The following is a 21,624-nucleotide window of genomic DNA, read 5'->3' as shown; positions in this document are numbered from 1 at the left end:
TTGAATCAAATTACTGAAGTAAATTAATAGTTTGATAACTTTCTGTTGAACAAACTTTTTTTTTAATAATTGAATGATTGAAGTTGTTTTTGTCACATGACTTGGTGGCAGTTGACCCCCCCCCCCCCCATTCAGTCTGTGTACTTATACAAAACATTCTTCATTGTTTTAAGGGCTCAGATTAAAAAAAACACAGTGATCATACACCATAAACACCATGTTTCCTCTTCTGCGCTCAGTTTGTGTCCTTCCAGCAGAGCAGCGAGTCTGCCTCGGCCCTGCTCAGCTCTTCTCTCCTCCCCTTCATCACACTACTAGATCCTAATTGCAAACTCTACATGGAACCGTAATGGCAAGCAGAGGAATGGCGATATGGACAGGCTGTCAGAGAAGGCTTAGATGGAGAAGAAGAGATGGGTGAGAGGGAAGGAAAGGTCATCTCAGAATCTGAGCAAGGAACGAAAGAGCCTGTCCAAGCTCTCGGCTAATTAGCCTGCAGGAGCCGCCATTCTCTCTTTTTTTTTTTTCCTACAGCAGGCACGTCTGCACAATACTGACATTTCAGTGGCAGCCCGCAGCTACAGCTGCCTACCAAGAAGCTAACACTTATAGTCGACACGTGGTTTAACTGTGTGGCACCTTCGACCCGGGAGGTGGGTTGAGTCAGAGAGTGTAGACGTGATAGTCAGTGACATGTGAGCATCACTAGGAGTATTTTACTTTTTGCTTGGGAATTAAGTAGGGCTGCACAATACCTTGCATTCGGAAAGTATTTACACCACTTCTGTTTTTCCACATCTTTTTATGTCACAGTATAATGCCAATATGAATTGAATTCATTTTTTCCCCCCTCAAAATGAATACAATGGCTGTGGATCAGGGTGTCAGAGATGCTGAAGAATGAGCTCAGAGAGCCAAACACTGACGACGTCTCAAGAATCTGCCTGAGCTGAAGAACTTCAGCACTCCGTGTCTGATCACTGAAGGGTTTTTTCCTTCTTCTATTTTTTCAATCTAAATTCGCACATCGAGAAAAAAACAGAAGATAGTCATAACTTCTCTGAATCTCTCATGAATTAGCAGCTGAGTGAGGAGAAGCTGCAGAGGATCAGGATGACGTCTTCGAGCGCAATGTTCTCCAGCATCGTCCAGTTCACCAGGCGATGAGTGTATTCAATTATGTTGTACAATAAACGGCTTTATCGTTACCAGATGATCCCTGACTCGATCTGGTGATCTGGTACCTTTCTGTAATTTCAGAGCAGGGTTTGTCTTCCCTGCTGAGAGCGAGGGGATTGATTTATAGCATCACAGGACTCAATCAGGACCTCAGTAATTCTTCACCTCTCTGATATGTATGAAAACACTTTTGATCGTTAGCTCCTGATAGTTTGGCTGGGACTTTCAATGAACCGAGTTACTGCTGCACCTCAACATTTGTAGACAAATGAAAAAAGGAAGGAGTTTTACATCTTATGAGAGACATACAAATGAACCTATTACGTTTGTTTAGATGTGTAGCAAGTAAAAGTTGATTTCCAAACATCTTCAAGGTTGCATTTTCATGCATATTTTAAAATGTGAACGGGACACGAAACAACAGGGACATCAATAAAGTTTCAAGGTCAATTTGACCTTTGTCCGCTGACTGCACTTTTCTTTTTGCACCATATGTAGTTATGCATGTTTAAATGAAATACACTGTAATGAAGTGGAACTTCTTTGAATTGGTGGGAGAAAAAAAAAAAATCATGTTGCAGCCGAAAATCTAGGTTTTCCTGGCTGTTCTTCAGTGCTTTGTACCCCCCCCCCCCCCCCCCCCCCCCCCCCGCCACACACACACACACACACACACACATGCTTTCAATGGAAACACTTTCTGAAAATAGTCTTTTCCATCTCCCTGTAACCAGTGTTCATTAGTGTTGTCTACATTTTCTTGATTGAAGAGAGCCAGTCTGTATATGTTTTTTTTGGAAGCAAGCACTGTTCATTTTTGACAGTAAAAAGTAAAAAAAAAAAAAAAAAATCCCCTAAAAACCACTTGCAACTCCTACATATATGACATGCCACTGGAATACAATATGACTTCAGACTGAGAAACAAATTTATAACGGAAAAATCCTTCTCTCAGCAACATTCACGTTACTGGAAATTAGTTTTTGACAACTAGTATAACGAGTTATCGAACTATTTAAAAGGAAGTGGACGCTGGAGATTTGACATTCGCAAAAGTCATTCATATGAATGGCTCTTTTAAAGAAGCGATGAGAACTGGTTTGCAGTTGCGAGATATTAATGACCAGGGGTGGGGGACATAATATACACCAGAGTCAAAGGAAACTGCACTAATGAGGGGTGATGCCTCCGTCGGTCCCTTATCCACTCATTCTCCTTAAACACAGCCAAATAAGATTATAATCGATATTTCAGAATAATTCCCACCAATGCATTATGTATAGGTGGAATGTGTAAGTTAGAATTATTCTGATCCTTATTGTATCTTATGAGTGCGATTCTATAGTGATTGTTTCCTTGATTGAAAACAAGGTACCCCTGTTTGACTTGATGAACAGTGTAACAATGAGCCAGTCTTTTGAACGGCTCTTTGAAAGGAACGACTCCTCAAAATCCAACTCCCTTCAAAGAGTCATAAATCCCATCTCTAGCAGACGCCAGCAGACCGCTTTTGCAAATGCAGGCTGATGCTTATGTAGCAGAGCAAACGCTTCATTCAGGAGTTCTGTGTTGCCCCCTCAAGTAACGCTAAAGCTGATGTCTGGCACAGGAAATGGGACAAAGAGAGTCGGAAGTTCCGCAGTATTTATCGTTATGAGGGGAAAAAAATTAAACCTTCATTTAAGTTCATTATGCCTTTAGTTTGTTCATATGTTTTCTGCTTTCATCCTTTCATGCAAGTAGGTTGTTAAATAATGCCTTTGACATGTTTTGACGGTGTTCTTCCATCCTTATGTTTCGTCAGTACGCCGGCGAAACATGTCAGAGGTATTATTATTTAAAAACATACTTGCCTGAAAAAGATGAAAGCAGAATAAATATACTGAAAAAAAAGTTCTAAGAAACGCTAACGTGAACCTCTGCAATCATACAGGCTCAAATCTGCTCCCTTCATGTATGGAAATTAGCTGCTGATGTTTTTCAAACATTGTCATGCGTCCCGTTTGTTGGTGTGGTTCTTTTTTAAAACACGAGAGGGCAGTGCATGTTGGGTTTATGTGGAACAACATCTCTAATCAAACCGTTGAGCAAACATGTTCGAAACTGCTAAAATAAGTATTTGTGTCCCTAGTAGTATTTACAATTTGATCTGAGGAGGTAATTCATTGTCTTGTGAGTTTGACTTTGCCAGTGAAGACATTTCTAAAGTGTTGTCACGAGTCGTCTGAAGCTCCTTTGTCCTGACGTCCAGGTGAAGTCATGTTGCGGATTTGCTTGAATGAGTTCTGTTGTTTTCTTTGTTCCTTTTGCTGGTTGCGCTTAAGCTATTCTGCTCAACATTGCCCCCACAGGCCAACAGTGGTATGACGCTGTTATGCTCCCTGGAAATGTACTAAATTACTCACGAATAAACACAAAAAGCTCCGTCTGTGTATTCAGCACCAAGCATATATGGGCCTTAATGGTGTCACAACATACTAATAATCTGTTACTGGCATATTGTTTTTAAATGTAGCATTAAAATAGAGTGTTACTTCATAACACATACTATTCCCTACTAGTCGGACATGGTAGGAATAACATGTAGTTTACCTCTCTCAATAGTAAAAGGCGGACACATTTTTAGAAGAGGAGACCTAGTAAAAGTGAACATAGATTAAGTAGCAGAATTAAAGGTTTTTTGTGACAACTACAGAAGAATAATAATTTATGGAATATAAATGAACAATTTAATGTAAGTATAATATTGAAAAATAAAAGTGTGTTTCAACTGATCACTGCTGTGTGTGGTTGTTCCCCTTCCTAACCTTTATACATTTATTATAATCATTGTGTTTCTCTATAGAGCTTTTATACTGATGTCAGAAACAGTTTTTTTTTTAATGCATCCGGGCCATAAAGGAAGAAATCCTTGAACGAGGAACAAAATAAATTGATGAAGTGTGTTTCACAGACCGCTTTAATATCAATATCTTCTTCAATTTTCCACCACATTTTTTCCCTTTTCTTTTACAATGTTAGAAGGTTGTGCTTGTGGTCACGGTCGCTCAGCTCCAGTGTTTGGAAGCCATTACTTCATAACCGCAGCAGGCGAGGCCAGAAACCAAGCCCTGGCTTTCCCATTATTACCAATGAACGAGTGAATTGACCTCTGGAGGGAATAAAAAACAAACAAAAAGAAAACACATGACGGGAACCATGAGGCTTCATGGGCACAGCGGGGTGTTTATTTAGATGTTTGAGCAGCACCGAGCAAAAATAAATATCAGACGAAAGCGATAACCTTCACTTAAACATCTGTCCACATGCGGTTTGTTTGTCGTCTTGAATTTTGAGGGAATAATGTGAGAGCCGCGAACTTTACCGACTGAGCCGAGCCGTGCAGCTTTAAGCCGTAAGTCAGTTCAGAATTATTTGTCCTTTAAGCTCGGGCCCTCATCCAGTGAGCTTTGCTCTTTCGTGGTTTCCTGTTTGAATCTTGAGTTCAGGCTGTGGCCCCCATTTATATCCCATTTATGCTAAAGAGAGGTGCAATCAGTCTGTGAGTCGGCGCGGCCGCTGCCGTTGTCAGGGGCAAATTATGGGCTGTTTTAAGTGGTTTGTCATCATGGAGCTGAACTCTGTGCTGGATGCCGTCACTCAGGCCTAATGTGAGCAGCTGTGTTGCTATAGTCACTGTGGTCCTTTTGAGGAGGGCTGTGCACACTCACACGTAGACTCACCACTGCAACCATACCAAACAAACACACGGCCCTCACGTAGCAAACCGAACTCTGGAATACTTGTGTTTTTTTTTCTACAGCTTGAAAAGTTACAAGATGGGGAATTCTCACTTCCAATTTTGCACCTCTGAAACTCGAACACTGTTTTCACATTCAGCTAAAGTACCGGGCTCACTGAAACTACAGAAACTGTACCTGCGTTACTATTTTCATACTGTCAGATATAGTCTGGTCACATTATATTAGAATATATGACCATGAATCATAATTGATGGAAAACTGATTTCTGTCATATTTCATCTGTTTTTATACAGAAAGAAGTGACTTTAAAGGCTCATTTATTATCATTACAATGGCATATCGTTTGTGTATGGACTATATAGTAGGCCTTATGACATTTAGTAAGTACCCATATTGGCAAATACCTAAAGCTTAGTACTTGTACATGTACTTGTCTTTTAAAAAAGTGGGATTGGTGCATCCTTACACAAAGCCTTCTGTTTGATCTCTACCTGCCTCCTGGGCGCTTATAGGCACAGACCATAGGTGCAGTACCACCAGGAGCCTTAGAGGGCAGTGTTGAGAGTAGAAGCAAATAACAAATGTTGGAAGTTCTCGGAGAAGGTGTTGTGTGACAATTCGAAGTGTTTATTAGCCTTGCACTTCACCGCTGCCTCAGTTTGTGCCTCTTGTTCAATATCGGTGCCACACTTTCTACAGTTGCTATCGTGGTTACCGTTGACTTCCTTCTTCTTGGTATGTGGCCAGTACGCTTAATTAGAACGTTGCCCTCGGCTGGATTGATGCCAAATTCTCATTCTGGTGTGTTGGGTACTTGAAAGTATGAAGGCACCGACTGTTACAATGTGGGAAGTGGCTGTTTTTGTGCAAACCTAGAGCATAAATGAGCATAAATGAGCATAAAGCCGTACTTGTTGTTGATGTAAATATGTGACACTACTGGGCCATTTATGATGACAAAAAACTGGCAGAGTTCCCAGACAATTTCCCAGAAATGAATTTGGTGTTATTGTTAGATGTTTTGTCTGAAATAGTTTGTACACCAATATGTAAATATATGCTCCCACTTTCAGCACCTTTAAAATATGAATTTTAAAAATCAAGCATTGTAGACATGTTTATTTTTCGACGGTTATATGTGAACATGTGTGAAGTCTAACGTGACGTAAAGCAGTACTTACACTGCCACCACAATGTTCTCCCACTTATAGTAATAATGGAGCCTAATATCTGGAGGTGTGTTTGTTTTTGTTGATGTGTTCAGGCCATTAACCCAGGAGGAGATAGCCCAGCGCCGAGAGCTGGCCAGACAGAGGCACGCTGACCGCCTAGCGGCCGAGCAGACGGCAGCAGAGAGCCACAAAGAGGCGAGCCAATCGGAGAGCGTGCCACAGGAAGAACAACCAGCAGGACTGAACCCAGGTCAGCTCCACTCCCTTCAAGCGCATCCTTTCTTTCTCTATTCTCAGTCAAGCAGAGAGGAGGAAGAGGTCACTCTGAAGTGCTGCTGCAGTCGGTCAATAAGACATGAGTAAAGTCCAACAAAGTCTCAGAGCCTGGAGCTTCCTCATGCTTCAGAACCACGTTTTTGTTATTATTGGCAAATAAAAAGGACAGAAAGTTAAAAATAAAAAAAAAAGGTGTATAAAGAAAGTGTAAAACTGCATGTGGCGTTGTTAAATGTGCATATTGTTTCTCTCTTGTTCAGCTAAGATGGAGAATTTGACACTGAAAGACTTGAAGCCCGAGGAAGATGAGGAACCCAAGGAAAGCTTTGTGGCATTTGCCCGGGTTTACAGTGGCACCGCTCGAAAAGGACAAAGGATATTTGTACTTGGACCAAAGTATGACCCCGCCCAGGGTCTGAGCATGGTAAACACACTCAACTCAGCAGTCACTGCATTATACCGCACAAATGAAAAATAATGAAACACAAAACTTTAATTTACTTTCTTGAAATCTTGGAAAGAACTCCAATCATGTTTGGCTTAATATCTTCTAATCCTATCCTCCCACAGGAAATATTAGAATTAGATATCGTTGATAATATTAGAATTTAACTTTAGGAGGCTGCCAGTGGATAGATTTTGAGCCAATTTAGAAATATTCAGAAAGTGCTGTATCGTTGTTGAGTATAAAATGTACCAAGCATACAAAACAAATGTTTTGATCTAGAATAATTTCGGTGATGTTGACCAGACTGAGCCGGTGTTTCACTTCTACCGGTTTCGCTGTTATCTGGTGCCCTAGTTGTGACAGAAGTTGCTGTGTGTTGAGGCAGATGTACTAATATCTTGATTCTCGTGAAAATTAATGTCTTATTGACTTTATTATGTCTACAATGGTGACATTTTCACCTTATTGGCTATTGTTACATTATTGGTTTGGTCGAGCACCAATTGTTACCTCACACAAAACAAAGACGATTAATAGAAATGAGTCTTTAATTACTTGTATATTGAACTGAAAACTTTGAAAAATGTGATCGTGATTTTCAGACAAACACTGAGGGAAGTTGACACAGATCAACAAATCATAAAAGTCATGTAAAAAAAAAATATATATATATTTTTATCAAGATATAAATCTTATATCTAGTCAACCGATGTCTCAACCATTAATACAAGTACCAACTTTTCATGTAGTCCTTTGGGAAACTTAGTTGCCCACCTCTGTTGTACATGCTTTCATATTTGCAGCTCATTGTTTTGAGAAGTGAATAATTCAGGAGTCCTTTGAACGTCTTGAAACAGGACGTTGTTTCAGTCTGCTGTAAACAAGATACTAATAAGTAGGAAAATTGATGAACCTGCCATCATCAGCATGTTTGTCGTGTTATTTGAGAAAATGAAAAAGGTCTTATTTGAAGTTAAAAATCTGATCTTGATATCGGGGCCAGTGGAAAAAGTCATTAAGCGAAAGTTAGTAAACACGGTAAATAAATGTGAATCTTTTGTCTGCAGAGAATCTGTACCAAAAACATCTTTTGCTGCATGTTTGAATATTACACAGTTTTAGGTTCATGAACATGCTTATAGTGACTGTATTGATACTGACTAATATGGACAAATATATTGTAAGCAATATTTCTGCCATGTATCACAGTCATGCAATTTATGTCAAAAATATACCGGTACACACCAGCTGTGACCACTAGTTGCAGCTGTATGACAACAAAATGCTGCTCCAGTACCACTGAAAAACCTCCATGAACCCCTGTATATCGCCGACACGGACATGGCAAATAAATGTATGCACTCGTGCCACATATGTTTTTTTTTTTCCTCTCAATGATGCTCTCTTCGTCTGAAAAATGTGCTGCATGTTAAAATGTTGCTCCAAGCATGGGGTGTGTTTCTGTGGCAGACCAGTCCTTAGTGATTGATCATGTGTCCAGACCAGGAAATTAGAGTATTTGAGATACATCTCTTGGAATTTCACAAAATGTAGCCACATTCACATTCATGTGCAACTTTTTGTGTGTTTGGAGATGTTTGCTCTCACTGTACTAGAATCAGATGTCATGTGATGATGCTTCCAACAATTTTGCTGTCGTGTTGATGTAATGAACGTGGAAGAATTTTAGATGTTCGAAGAAAAACTGCAATCTTGCAACTACATGAGCTGCAGGATTTATTATTTTTTTTCTGATTTCTCTCAGTTGTGAGCGCGTCTGTTCGGGTCTATCGAACACCTGTAGTTTCATTCAGTCGGACGTCTCTCCAGAACAAACATCCACTGTTGTCTTTTAGCTCTGCTCTGTTTAGTGCTCATGTTTACTCGGAGCGAGCAAAGCCGGCGCTGCAAGGATGATGTGACACTCTCTGACGGGTATTGTAAGTGACACAAACCAACGGGGGAAATCAGACGCGCGTGATTGACGGCAGGTTATGCTGAACCTCTCCGAGCCGTCAAGTGTTTGTTTATCTTCTGGAAGCTCACGGAGCAAAAGAAAGGAGGAGAGTGTGAGGAATGACTGTGTCACATTCGGGAATGATCATCTCGGAGCGCGTTACACAATCAGTCGCCTTCACACACACACAACCGCTGACAGTTTCATACACGGCGAGTCGCTACAAAGTAGAGAAAATGAATTGCAAAATTGTGTGCAGGAGAAAAAAGAAAGTCCTCGAGCTTCATGGAAATCTGCCACAGCAAGTCATTAAAACACGCAAAGTCTTAAAAAGCACACCAATTAGACAAGAAGGGGGGGAAAAAAGACACACGCGCTGTATATGTATATATTTGTGTGTGTAGATTTATAAATGAAACTAAATGAGCATCATGAGTCTTTTGACTCTTCCAGGCTAAAACCTTGAGACTGAAGATGAACTTCTTTAACAATTAGTCTACAGTAACACAAATGCTATTAATAACCGACTTTTTTTTTTTTTTTTTTAATTCTGTAATTTAAGGACCAAAGTGTAAAAATAAACATGAAGGTTACCGCTTTCCCAAAGGTACATTTTTCTGCTCACTCCCTTATCCTGTTGTGTGAACTATAAGTCACATTCAATTCAAAGAAGCTGTCACTTGTTTACCTCTGTTTGAAATATAACATTTGTCGAGATGCTTCATATAGAATTAATAATTACTGTGGTTTGCTGAGCAGCGCTATAATTATTAATGGAGGAAATTATAGGTTGCAGCCTGAAAACATCGAGAGACAAGAGAAGTAAAATGAATTTGAAAGGGAATCAGCTTCAGGCCTCATGGAGTGCTCTCCAAGGCTTTCACAACGACTGAGGGAAAAAAAACCACTTGGATCGTAATGACTGACAGAAGATGACGTTAGAATTATGTCTTTCACGCTGAGTGGTTACTTTTAAACACTTTTCTTTTTCTTTTCTATTTTTTTTCTTTTACTTTGCTGTCAGTAATTGAAAACCAAAGTAAAAGAAAACAAGGGTTAGAGTAACATTTAGTGCAGAGTTCAGATCTGGTCATGTGCTGATCCTGGTTTCACTGTCCTGGATCTATGCACATGTTTCAATACTTCAGTAAAACCTGCAGCTCGGCAACCAGAGGATGGTTGTTTTTTAATAACATTGCCTACATGGGTCCTTAGCCAGTCGTGGGACGCTGTAAACCACAAAGAATGTGGCAGGATTACTGTGAAGTCACTAAAAATGTGTTGTTTAAACTGTATAACCAGATGTGGGAGTATCTTTATTCTTTTGGTGGTTGCTGCAGTTGAAAGGTTCTGATGCATACCATTTTGTAATTAAATGTTAATTTGAAATTACCTAAAAAGACAAAAAACACAAGCGTATCCTAGAGATATGAACAAACCTGATGCGACAAAAACAGTTTTCCCGCTCAAAACATTGGGGAGTACCCTGACTACCATGCTGCAGATAGCCAATCAGTTCCACCTTGTGTTGAATTGAATTGAATTTCTTTTGGGTGAGTTTGATTACTGGCCGGGCCTTTCTGTATGTCTATATATTCACAAAACCAAACACTTACTACTGGAAATGTCGACAGTCTCAACATAAGTCGCATTTTCATGAAAGCCTCTCACATACAGTGAAATCTGCAAAAAATGTATCCTATCGCTGCTGCATTATGCATGTTTTTACAAACCTCACCCGGGCATCATTGCTTTGAAGATAGTTTGATATCGACGAGATAATTATTTTTTAAGGCTGCATCACTGATATCTCAGCTCAGGTCTCAATGCTGTGTCGTGTTGCTACTCTAAAGAAATGTTTAAAAAACAAAAAAAAACAGAAATGTTTCTATTTTGCTTGGTAGTTTGGCTGGATTTGAGCCTCCTGCAGGCTGATTCGGGCCCACAGGCCGTATGTTTGACACCCCTGTCTTAAGGCATTCATACCTGGACCTTGAGATCCATTGGATCTGTTTGTAATGACTGTCTTCGGAAGCCCTATTGACCGTGGCGTTTGTAGAAATTATAAAACACTTTTCAGCTCCTCTAACGACATTAAATGACTTCTTTCACTCACCCCAACTGGATGGAAAGTATAATATCAACCGCAGTTAATAGTAGCCTTCCCTGTAACATGACCCCCGTCAAAGTGCAGCATTTGTGAGCTTCTTTGTTCCACATGCTCATTCCCTCTCTTATCTGTGCCAGCTGCCGGAGGGATGCATGGCTTCAGACTGCATGTCAGAGGTCCCCCATCTGTCCTGCTGCTCCATGGAAAGTCTGTACCTGCTGATGGGCAGAGAACTGGAGGAGCTGGAGGAGGTCCCTGCAGGGAATGTCTTGGGTAAATACATCCGTCTTTTCGCTTCATGCATTGCGGTAGAAGTCATTTTTTTGACTCTTAAGTTCGAATCTCACCAGGTTAAAGACTCTGGCATCAGGTTAGCGTTCAACACTCTTGCTTTCAAGAAGAGCTGCGCTCTTGTGTTTTATTTGGATAATGTTGATCACTTCTATGTTTGAAAGGTCGTGAAACTTAAATGAATCATAAGTCTGTTTGAAGATCATTAATCTGGGAGGCAACAAGATGATTGAATGTATGTAACGTGAAAAGAACATACTTTTGAAGAGACTAAATGAAGCATTCAAGGGGTCAGTCGGTGTGAGATCAAACGATCAAGCTGTGCCTGTTAAGAGGACGTCTCCCTATCAAATCTTGAACTATCCGTGTGTCTTTCTGTTTACTTTCTTCTCTGATTGTGTCTTTGTTCGTGCAGCTGACTGAGTCATGTCGCCATTCAGAGCAGTTTTGTTTTCTTATTTGGTGCCAAAGCTTCACAAAGTTTCTTTAGTTTTCTCACTCACGCATGTTTAGTGTCAAAGGAAACCAGCTGCACTCTTGTGATTAAAGTGTGAGTTTGAAGACAAGACTATCACTGTCTGCTTTAAGGACGGTTGAGAAAAACCTTTGAGGCCACATTTTCTCTGCTTGTGAGATTTAAACTGTAGACTTGTCAGAAGTAATGAAGCCTTTCACATGTGGGATGAAAAGTTTCAAAACTTCAAGTCCGTTTGGCGTCGTTCAGCTATTCCATAAAACATGGCCTGTGTGACTGAGGATTCCTCACCGACATCCACCAATCAGCCTTAACATGATAACCACTGACAACTGAATACTCTCATTATCGCTGATTAGTGGGTGGGACGCATTACGCAGCAGGGGAACATTTTGACCTCAGTGTTGATGTGTCAGGCTGGAAATGGACACCCGTATGGATTTGAACGAGTTTGATGAGAGTGAAATTGTGATGCCTAGAAAACTGGGTCAGGGCATCTGGAGTGTCTATCAAAAAAAAAAGGAGAAGCAGTGAACTGGCTGCGGGGGTCACAGTCCACTGAGACTCCGTGGTGCGTGTGTGCAGTGCGGCCCGAGTGGTCCGATCCAGCAGATGAGCTCCTGTTGCTGATTCTGATTTAAAAACAAAAAAAAGACACATATGCTGTCCTGGGCTATCTTTCCATGTAGATCCCACAAGAAACTCCACGACACAGGTTCCTCACATGGCATTTCCCTGTTTCCACGGAGTGTTTTCAAGAAAGTTCCACCTTGGGAACAGTTTTCAAAATGTTGCATTTTCAGTGGCTCCGAGCATTGTCGCGTGAACAGACTCATAACAAACGTTTTTGCATTTTCACTTGAAACGTTGTGTAAACAGGGCCTTAGAAGTTCACAGTATTTACAGACATTGCCTTAGCGTAGAGCAAAAATTACCTAAAGTACATGACAACAATATAGACCATTTGCCGAAAACAATTTTGAGAACTCGACAGCCACAATATTAGGCAGATGACAAAATGTTGAGGGATGATCAAATAGTTTTTTTGGTTACTGAGACTATGGAGGTATAGGAACGCCTGGAAAAATCTGTTTAAATCCTGAACTTCCAGACAAGTCTGTTAGAACTGATGGAAATTAAAAGTCCTTAATCGTCTTTTGACAACATTGACTGAAATTATTTCAATTTTATTGCTGTGTAATTGTCAAGAAAATGTGCAGTCAGTAAGTTATTCCGTTTCCCAATATAATTGGCTAGAACCTGGCTTGTATTGAGTCCTCCCATTTATTTTCCACAGCGCTGAGAAGCTCACGTTACAAATGTTTGACACGCTGATGAATCTGTCTGTCGTTGGACAGTCATACTGCAGAAGTCGTGGGGGCTGCTGTAATCACTTGTATATGTGTGGAAAGCTTTGTTTCTCCGCTTTGTGGTTGTTTTTGATTTATCTTCATGTCATGAACAGTCTGGGAGTTATGCTTCTGGGAATTACGCCTACCAAATCCTGTCAGCATCCACAGGATATCAATATAGGGCTTCAAATTTTCACCAGCCCGAACAATAATGGTGTATATGACGCGAGACAGAGGACTGAGAATCTGCAGAGTCTCAGAGCAATTGAATCAGGTCAACTTGACTTTGTTGTGTGTCTTGAAAAACAATCATGCTGTTTTTTTGACCAGTCAACCTTGACTTTCAGGACGTATGAGCAAGTCCAGTTGACATGATGCATTTGCTTTGAGATGCTTTCTATCTGGCTAAATGATGATCTGCGTACACAAATTTATGGAGGTCAAAACGTGTTGAGGAACATAGAAACCTGGATGCCAATGAGTCAAACATCAGAACTGTTACTGTTCGTTTGTGCTTCAGGGCCTCTTGCTATTTACTATTTGCTACTTGCTTTAGTGGTCAGACTCCATAGTCTTTTTCTCTGACAGGTCTACCCCCCCGCAGAGTACGCACACTTTCCCTTTGTTTGACGATCACGCATACCCACTCAGGAGCGCGCACGCCATATCCACTTGCACCTCATTCTCTACTCAGTGACCTAAGTATATAGCTATTGGCTAACGTTATATTCCATGGACTGCAATTTCTCCCAGAAACATACCAATGATTGACCTCTTTTATGAGCGTTCACACGTTACAGCTAATTAAGTGCTATTTATACTCCTGGCAGGCTCCGGCTTCAGTGGTTTGCAACAGTGTAAAGACGAATGTTCAATGGTGTGTGTAAGCCAGTTATTTTTTTTGCACAGTCGTTGAGCAGTAGCTCCAAAAAAATGGATAGTTTCACTTAAAACGTAAAAGAAATTAACTTCATCATAAATGTCAGTAACATCTAAAAGCAATCCTTTTGTTTGTGCTTTAGTAAGAATAACATGTTGTTTTTTGGGTATTTCTGTTAATGCCTATTCAGTATTGAGTAGTATTTGATCATATTTAACCATTTATAGACTGTGCAACTATAAGTCGAAAGGAAAAAAAAAACACTTGGTTTGAGAAATAATCACAAATATTTACGTTTAACCCTTAATACAAGGCCAGAGTTCAGACATGTTGAGCGTCATTATGGCTTTCTTTAGCATTAAAGTTATTTTTGTCTTATACTATGTTTTATTAAAAAGCATGGCTGTGTGTGTTTTTGATGTTGCTTTGTCGGCTCTTATTCAAATGGCTGATAAAGTTGAGTTTTTGCTTCACTCTGCACTTCATTTTGCACAATTAAAGGAGTGTTTGGGCAGTCTGTGCTTCTTCACTCCATTAATATTTGCTCATCCTGCCATCAGTGTGTGCACCTCCATTTACTCTGAAGTCAGTTTGTCCGTCCGTCCGTCCTGATGGATGCACGCCTCAGATTAGAAATCGTATTTTTATCTGTTGAGTTTACATCCATGATACACACACTCACGGCAGCATGTGTGTTGGAGTGTATGCTTGTGTCCGATGTGTATAATTGGGCATGTGGTGATTGTTCCTTGGTGCAGTATTGATTTGACCTCGCGTTAATGTTCAGGGCACTCTGAGTGCTGGCAGCACCGTGAGGTAAAGGCTGACCTGCACGAAATCCCTCCTATGAGACTGGCATGAATTATGAAGGAGCCATGCATTAGGATATTGACGTCCAGTCATCATTTGGTATTGGCATGGGTCAAAATGTGCTGCAGGAACAAGCTATCAATAAGACATTTTGCCCTTGAGTGAGCATCACGGCTCCCTCTGCTCCTCATTTATTTGAGACACTCAACCCACAGATGGGATGGACATGGATTTGAGTTTTGACTTCTCATCCCGGTTGTACGGATATAGACTGAGAATAGGTCAATATCTCATGTGATCCCTGACTTGGTCCGACTTCTTGGCTCTTGTAAGTGTAACTCATTTGCTCGGTATTGCTGTCGTTAAGTACGTCAATACTTCTCGTGTATTTTAGCTGCTCATGTGGACAAACTTCAACCCCTTTTCTAAAAATGTAACTTCTCCTGCCCTTAACAACCAGGAAAGTTGAAATGTAAGTAACAGTAATTGGATGGAATTTTCATAGTAATATGCACCTCAGGTTTTATTTTATTATTTACTTTGGTCAAGCCTTTCTATGTAGAGTTTGCATGTTTTCCCTGTATATATGCAACTGGTTTTTTTCTTGCTTCCTCCTCTTTCCTCTTGAGGTTTTGGAAAATCAAAGGCTATGGGAACTGAAAAGTTTCCACACACAGCCTTAAACGCTCCTGCACCCTGGTTATTCTTCTTTCTCCACCTCTTCATTTGTAGTACATGCAAAAGAAAAAATCCCGGGCAGGGAATGGCCTCTTTGATCGTCTTGAGGGTCTGTTTGGGGGCAAATTGTGACTCAAGCCTCCTACTCCAAAGTTGTTGAAGAGTTATGACTCCTAATTGGATAAAAAGATTGAACCATATGAATCAACATGCATACTCTGTGGTGCATTACTGGCTCAAATGTGTGTAAACTGAGCTTCATCCACTCCACTTTTTCCAATCACTTATTGGCGAATGACGGGATGATTTTCACCTTGGCAATGCTACGAGCATTTAGGGGGCACGAACAGTTAACCTCTAATTTATATCAGGCCGGGACAATACATGACAAGTCTGTTTTTGACAGATTCTGCATCAAGCTTTGCAGTGAAGAGGCAATCATATATAAAACAGAACAGTAAAGCTTTGTGAAAAAAAACCCCAGCTTATGTTGATGTTGGATCGCATTTCACTACTTTATCTAAACTTTATGTCAAACCTAGTGGCAGGGAAATGGAAGAAAAGGCTGGTCATGTCACTTGTGTGAGTCTATTCCCCTCCCATCATCTGCAAATCCACCCACTTATTGATTTTTGGAATTTGAATCAGTGGAGACAGGAACACAGGCCACTTATGGCCTGCAGACTGCCAGTTCCCCACGTCTGATCTAAGAGCTGGTCGCTTCATCAAACCCTGATATGGTCCTGAAAAAAACCTGAGGGAAACACTTTCGCTCTTTTTCCCTATTAACTGTGATGCTTAGTGATGATGAAGTCAGACGCGGTCAGCTCGTTTCCCCGAGGATCCACTCAGAAGCTCGATGACTCAGCACAAAGTTCAACCAGTGCAGGGTGGAAACAATTTCTACCCTTTTGAAATCCGTGAAAAAACACACTGTGTGTGTGTGTGTGTGTGTGTGTGTGTGTGTGTGTGTGTGTGTGTGTGTGTGTGTGTGTGTGTGTGTGTGTGTGTGTGTGTGTGTGTGTGTGTGTGTGTGTGTGTGTGTGTGTGTGTGTGTGTGTGTGTGTGTGTGTGTGTGTGTGTGTGTGTGTGTGTGTGTGTGTGTGTGTGTGTGTGTGTGCCGTGTGTGTGTGCCATGTGTGTGTGCCATGTGTGATCCGTCATTCCTGTCCTGTTACTGGATTGTGGGCACAGAAAAAGTTGCCAGTGTGTAAACCTCACCAGGCATGGCCTTGATTAGACCCCCATTATTACCTGACGACCGAAGCCAGTAATTGGAGAGGGGCGGACACGCACACGCACGCACAGACACAAAGCAGCAACTGAAAAAAAGATAATTTTCTCGTCTACCACATGGTGGTGCACGCCGCTCTTTGTTTGCTTTTTGCGAGTGTGTGTTGTGTCATGTTAGTGAGACCCCCTAAATCAGGGTTGGTTTAAATGATTAACAGAAATCTCACACGCACATGCACACGCACAGGCCGACAGACAAAGGAAAGGCAGCTGCTGTACAGTATGCACTGCATTGTGTTGCCTTCCCTCCTCAGTTTCCTGCCAGCTGTTGGAAACGGCAGCCTCAGGAAATGAAGGCCTCCCATCATGCTCTACTTTGAAACGGTACCTGCAGCATCAGTCATTTACTGGAGTCCCGCTGCGTGTGAGTGCCAAGTTTTAATGGACATCAGCTGTGGAGGGGGGCTGTTGTTAAAAAGGCCCCGTCACTGATCATTTTCATCCAACACAGATGAGGATGATTATTGAAGTTTGACCACATGCAGATTCACAGACATGACTGGCTCTATCTACACTCTTGTTTTAGGGCTGAAAAAGGATTTCCACCAGCACAGAGTCCTTTTCTCCCACCAATGATATGCTGGAGCATCACTCTCTGACACATTTATTCTAGTTTCTACTACCAGTTATCACAAAACCACTGGCTTAATGACTGTATAAAATGATTCAATACTTCATGGTAAATTATCCTTTTCCAAAGTGATAAACAAAGAAAGGCATCAGTGTATGATGTTGATCTCTTTCTTTCTACATCTGTGGGAAGTTTTATCATAAGGGAAACTTTTGCTTTTGCGAAGTCTGGATTTGTGTGTATGTATATATATATATATATATATATATATATATATATATTTATTTTATTTTTTTATAAAAAAAATTTTTTGGCGCTGAGGCCCCATTTTAGAAAACAATGAAATGCTTAAAACGATGTAGTTTGCGTGTTTGGCTACTAGTTGGTGCTGCTGTTTGTTTGAAACCACATGCCCACACACAACAATCCACTATAAACATTAACAGTGGGAGTAAACTGACATTCGTATGTACAGACAAAGTTGGATTGTTATTACGGCGACCGTCAACTATAAAACTACCAAGTACCAGGAGAATATGAACTGAGAGTCATGACACTCTGGAGAAAACATTTTTCTTACTGTCCATCTACTGAGCATGTGCAGAAGAACTATTCACTGTGGCCACGGTGCCCATGTGCAGCAGCAGCATTTCAGAAAAGTTTCATTATCCCCAGAGACCGAGTTGGAGGTTTTTCAAAAGGTTCCACCTTCAAGGCATTTCCCAAAAAAGTTGTGTTTTCAGTATCTCCGGGCACCATTGTTGTGTAAACTCCCAAAACTCAACAAGAGTTTTTCTTTTTTCCACTTTTTTCTAATCGTTTTCATTGATTACAAAAACACTCCCATCACTCCCAAAACTAGAGAAAAAACCGTAATATGTCCCAAAAGTCTAGATCCTTCCCAAACACTGGTTGTTACTGCAGTGCTGCTCATCCACAGCAGACCGCCGTCTCCTCCGCTCTCTCATCTCCTCACATTAGCAGCTCCTGCAGGAATCCAGCTATCAGACTTTGTCTCCCAAAGTTTAACAGCATCCAGCCGGCCTGCAGCTCCCATTTTCCCGTGGCGTTCTCATAAGTGCTCCCAGCGTGCAGTCGTCTGATTCATCTCCCCTTTCAGACCATCATCACCAGCCAAACTAGTTTGTCAGGACTCCTAACCGAGCCGAGTGTTGGAACAGAATTACTTCTGAGGCTCTTCACAATCCTTCAGGTCTGTCAGTCCTCCTGTGTTCAAACAGCACTTTCACTCATGTAGTCTTCATTAATCTGGACTCTTTTATAGTTCTCAATTATTCAAGCTGCAGCTGTTTCCTATTTTCTCTGCTGAAAAAACTCTGAGTGGACAGTTGTGGAATTTTACAGTACATTTGTTTTAATACTTTAGTTAAGGACCAATACGCTTCACCAAGGTGAAATTTTATTGTAGCAGAATCTGTTTCATATTTTAAAGAGGTTCTAGATAGCTGAGAGGAACTTCTCAAGGCAGTAAACACTGCATAATAGTTTTTACAATGTGTGGAGCCTCATTCAGAGAATCGTGTCTCCTCACCCCTGTGCCCCCCCCCCTCTCAGTTTTGTGATCACACTTGTAGCCGCTCTGCTCGCCAGAGAAACGTTTTAAAAAGACACAGAAAATGAGACGCTGGGCCTTGAAGCTGCATGTGTGCTGGTTGCCCATTACTGAAGTGGTGCTTTCTCTGCTGGGTTCGGTGTGCTCCTGAAGCAAAGAGGTTTTTAAAGTGTACAGAGGGGATCTCCTGGGCAGTGACATACCCGCAGGGACACGCTGAGGCTTTTTCTTGCATAAATATTTCTCTTGGACTTTTGTGTAGAAATCCAACCCAAAAAAAGAAGGATACAATTATATTCTTATAACACATTCTTAGAGCTGGATATATTGTATGTGTGATGGAGCCATATACAAAGCCGAAAGTGTTAAAGTTGCTGCAGTTGTAGACTTAATGCAAAATATTGTAAGAACATTTTTTTTTTAAAAACAACAGTCCAACCAAAACGTACTTCTGGGATGAAAACATGTGCAACAGGTAAATTGTGGAGCTTAAGCTCTGCGATGAAGGCTCGTCCATCATTTTTGAAAAATTATAGAGATTGTCTCCAGTTTCAGTACATTCAGGCTTTCTTTGAGTGAGTTGATAAATGTTCTCTATTGTCATTTTGCAGTCATACTTTTGTACAATCATACAATGAAATTCGCTTCTCTTGTACAATGGTGCTGAAACAAACCCGACATGCAGTTGAGAAGAATGGGCATATACAGATATGTCAAATGAAAATAAAAATGTTATGTACAATTATAAATATCAAAAAGAAATAAGAATAGAGGTTATGTACATCATATATAAACAATATATACATTAAAAACTATCAAAATGAATCATGTGCAGATTAAAGTGAGCAGTAAAGTGACTCGGTGTAAAATGAGCTGTCGGTGCAGTGAATAGTTACATTTTTAATGGGATATTGTTGAACTGGATTTTATTGGTGTGCGTTGATTAACGCTATTGCCTTCTTGTAAAAACCGTCCCTGAGTCTGTTAGTGTGTTAGTATTTCAGCACCCTGAATCTCCTGCCAGAGGGCAGCAGCCCAAACACTCAGTGTCCTGGGTGTGTGTGGTGTCTCAGGATACTGCGAGCCCTCCTGAGACAGCGGGTTCTGAAGAAGTCGTCCAGGGAGGGGCCGATGACTGTTTGGGCAGCGTTGATCACCCTTTGTAGTGCTTTCCTTGTGTGCCACAGTGCAGCTGTAGAACCAATATGATAAGACACTCTCAATGGAGCAGCAGTAGAAGACCGTCAGCAGCTTCTCCTTTAGATTGATCTGTCTGAGGATTCTCAGAAGGTGGAGACACTTTAGGGCTTTCTTGACGACCTCCAAGGTGTTGGAGCTGAATCAGAGGTCCGCATCAATGTCCACACCCAGGAACTTGAAGCTGGCCACCCTCTCTGCATCTTTCCAGTGGCGCAGGTCTGACTTCCTCCTCCTGAAGTAAACAATCAGTTCTTTGGTCTGAGAGGTGTTGAGGCCCAAGCTGTTGGCTTCACACCACCAGCCTCTGAAAGCTTGTCAGTGTACAGAAAAGGACTGAGTCCTTCACACACCCCTGTGAAGAGCCGGTGAGGCCGCGGAGAGATGGGGACTCACTCTAACTCTCTGTACACAATCAGAGAGGAAGTCTACAATCCAGCAGCAGGTGTTCGAGGGAAGCCTGATGTTCAGCAACTTCACTGCCAGTCTGTCCAGGAGTATTGTATTGAAGGCAGAGCTAGTGATAATAATAATAATAATAATAATAATAATAATAATAATAATAATAATGCATTGGTTTTATATAGCGCTTTTCTGGACACTCAGAGACACTTTACAGTGCATTATTCATTCACTCCATACTTGATGGTGGTAAACTACGTATGTAGCCACAGCTGCCCTGGGGCAGGCTGATGGAGGCGAGGCAGCCATTTTGCGCCGTTGGCCCCTCCGACCACCACCAACCACTCACTCTCACACTGCATTCACCCGGGCTGTTTGGGGTTCATTGTCTTTACCAAAGGACACTTAGGCATGTAGAGATGGGAATCGAACCTGCAACATTCCGATTGGGAGACGACCGCTCTGCCAACCGAGAAATGCTGCCCCGAGTGACGACATGACAAACCAGACATAACGGCTATCATACATCTGCTTATCAACCTTTCAGGTTAAATCAGCCTAGAGAGGCAGAGCTAGTAATTCCAGGCAAGTTTCATAACCATAGCTCGAGTACTTCATAGCGGTGATAATTAAGGACTGACAGAGTATTCTTGACATCCAAAAATTCTGTATCAACAAGATAAATTGTGCCAGAGGCGTATGACAACAGATTTTTACAGCATATTAATAAAACCAAGCTAAGATCAACAGATACAGTCTTCTGGGGAATATTAATGTCTGCTATCAAAGAGGAATGAAGTCTTTGAGGTCAGTCTGACAAACATCTACACTGATGGGAAGATAGATTTTATAACGCAGAATACAGTTTATATTTGTCATAAAGCCTCCCATACTCGTCATTTTGAGCTGCAGTGATACAATCAGTGTAAAAGCATCATCACAGTCCGTGATTTGGTGGTGAATTACCAGCGTGAAGCAGAGTCAAATGAAACGTTGTGTATTCAGTCGGATAATTCTCTCTGTCATAAAGAAGATGCAGTTGTCCTGTAGGGCCGCTAATGGGTAAGCACAGTTCCCTGTAAATATTGAAGCTCCTATAAACAGACATTCTTCATTGCTCGGGCCCACTCTGTATCTGTATGTAAGGAGAAAAAGTGTCTCCACATGTGACCCAGATGATGGTGCAGTAAGTGTTCACTTTATTGGAGAAACGCTGT

The 21,624-nt window shown here is 41.2% G+C and overlaps 1 protein-coding gene across 1 annotated transcript in view; it reads left to right on the top strand.

Annotated features, from left to right (window-relative positions):
- The window catches only part of efl1 (elongation factor like GTPase 1), a 97,092-nt gene that overhangs the window by 20,611 nt on the left and 54,857 nt on the right, over positions 1 to 21,624 (top strand). The window contains exons 13-15 of the mRNA XM_080458274.1: positions 6,187 to 6,344; positions 6,631 to 6,794; positions 11,023 to 11,158. Of these exons, the coding sequence (XP_080314400.1) occupies positions 6,187 to 6,344; positions 6,631 to 6,794; positions 11,023 to 11,158 (458 nt within the window). The remainder of the gene's footprint in view (positions 1 to 6,186; positions 6,345 to 6,630; positions 6,795 to 11,022; positions 11,159 to 21,624) is intronic.

Source organism: Lipophrys pholis (genome assembly GCF_963383615.2).
Source record: "Lipophrys pholis genome assembly, chromosome: 2".
Taxonomy (NCBI): domain Eukaryota; kingdom Metazoa; phylum Chordata; class Actinopteri; order Blenniiformes; family Blenniidae; genus Lipophrys; species Lipophrys pholis.
This window is presented reverse-complemented; position numbering and strand designations above follow the sequence as displayed.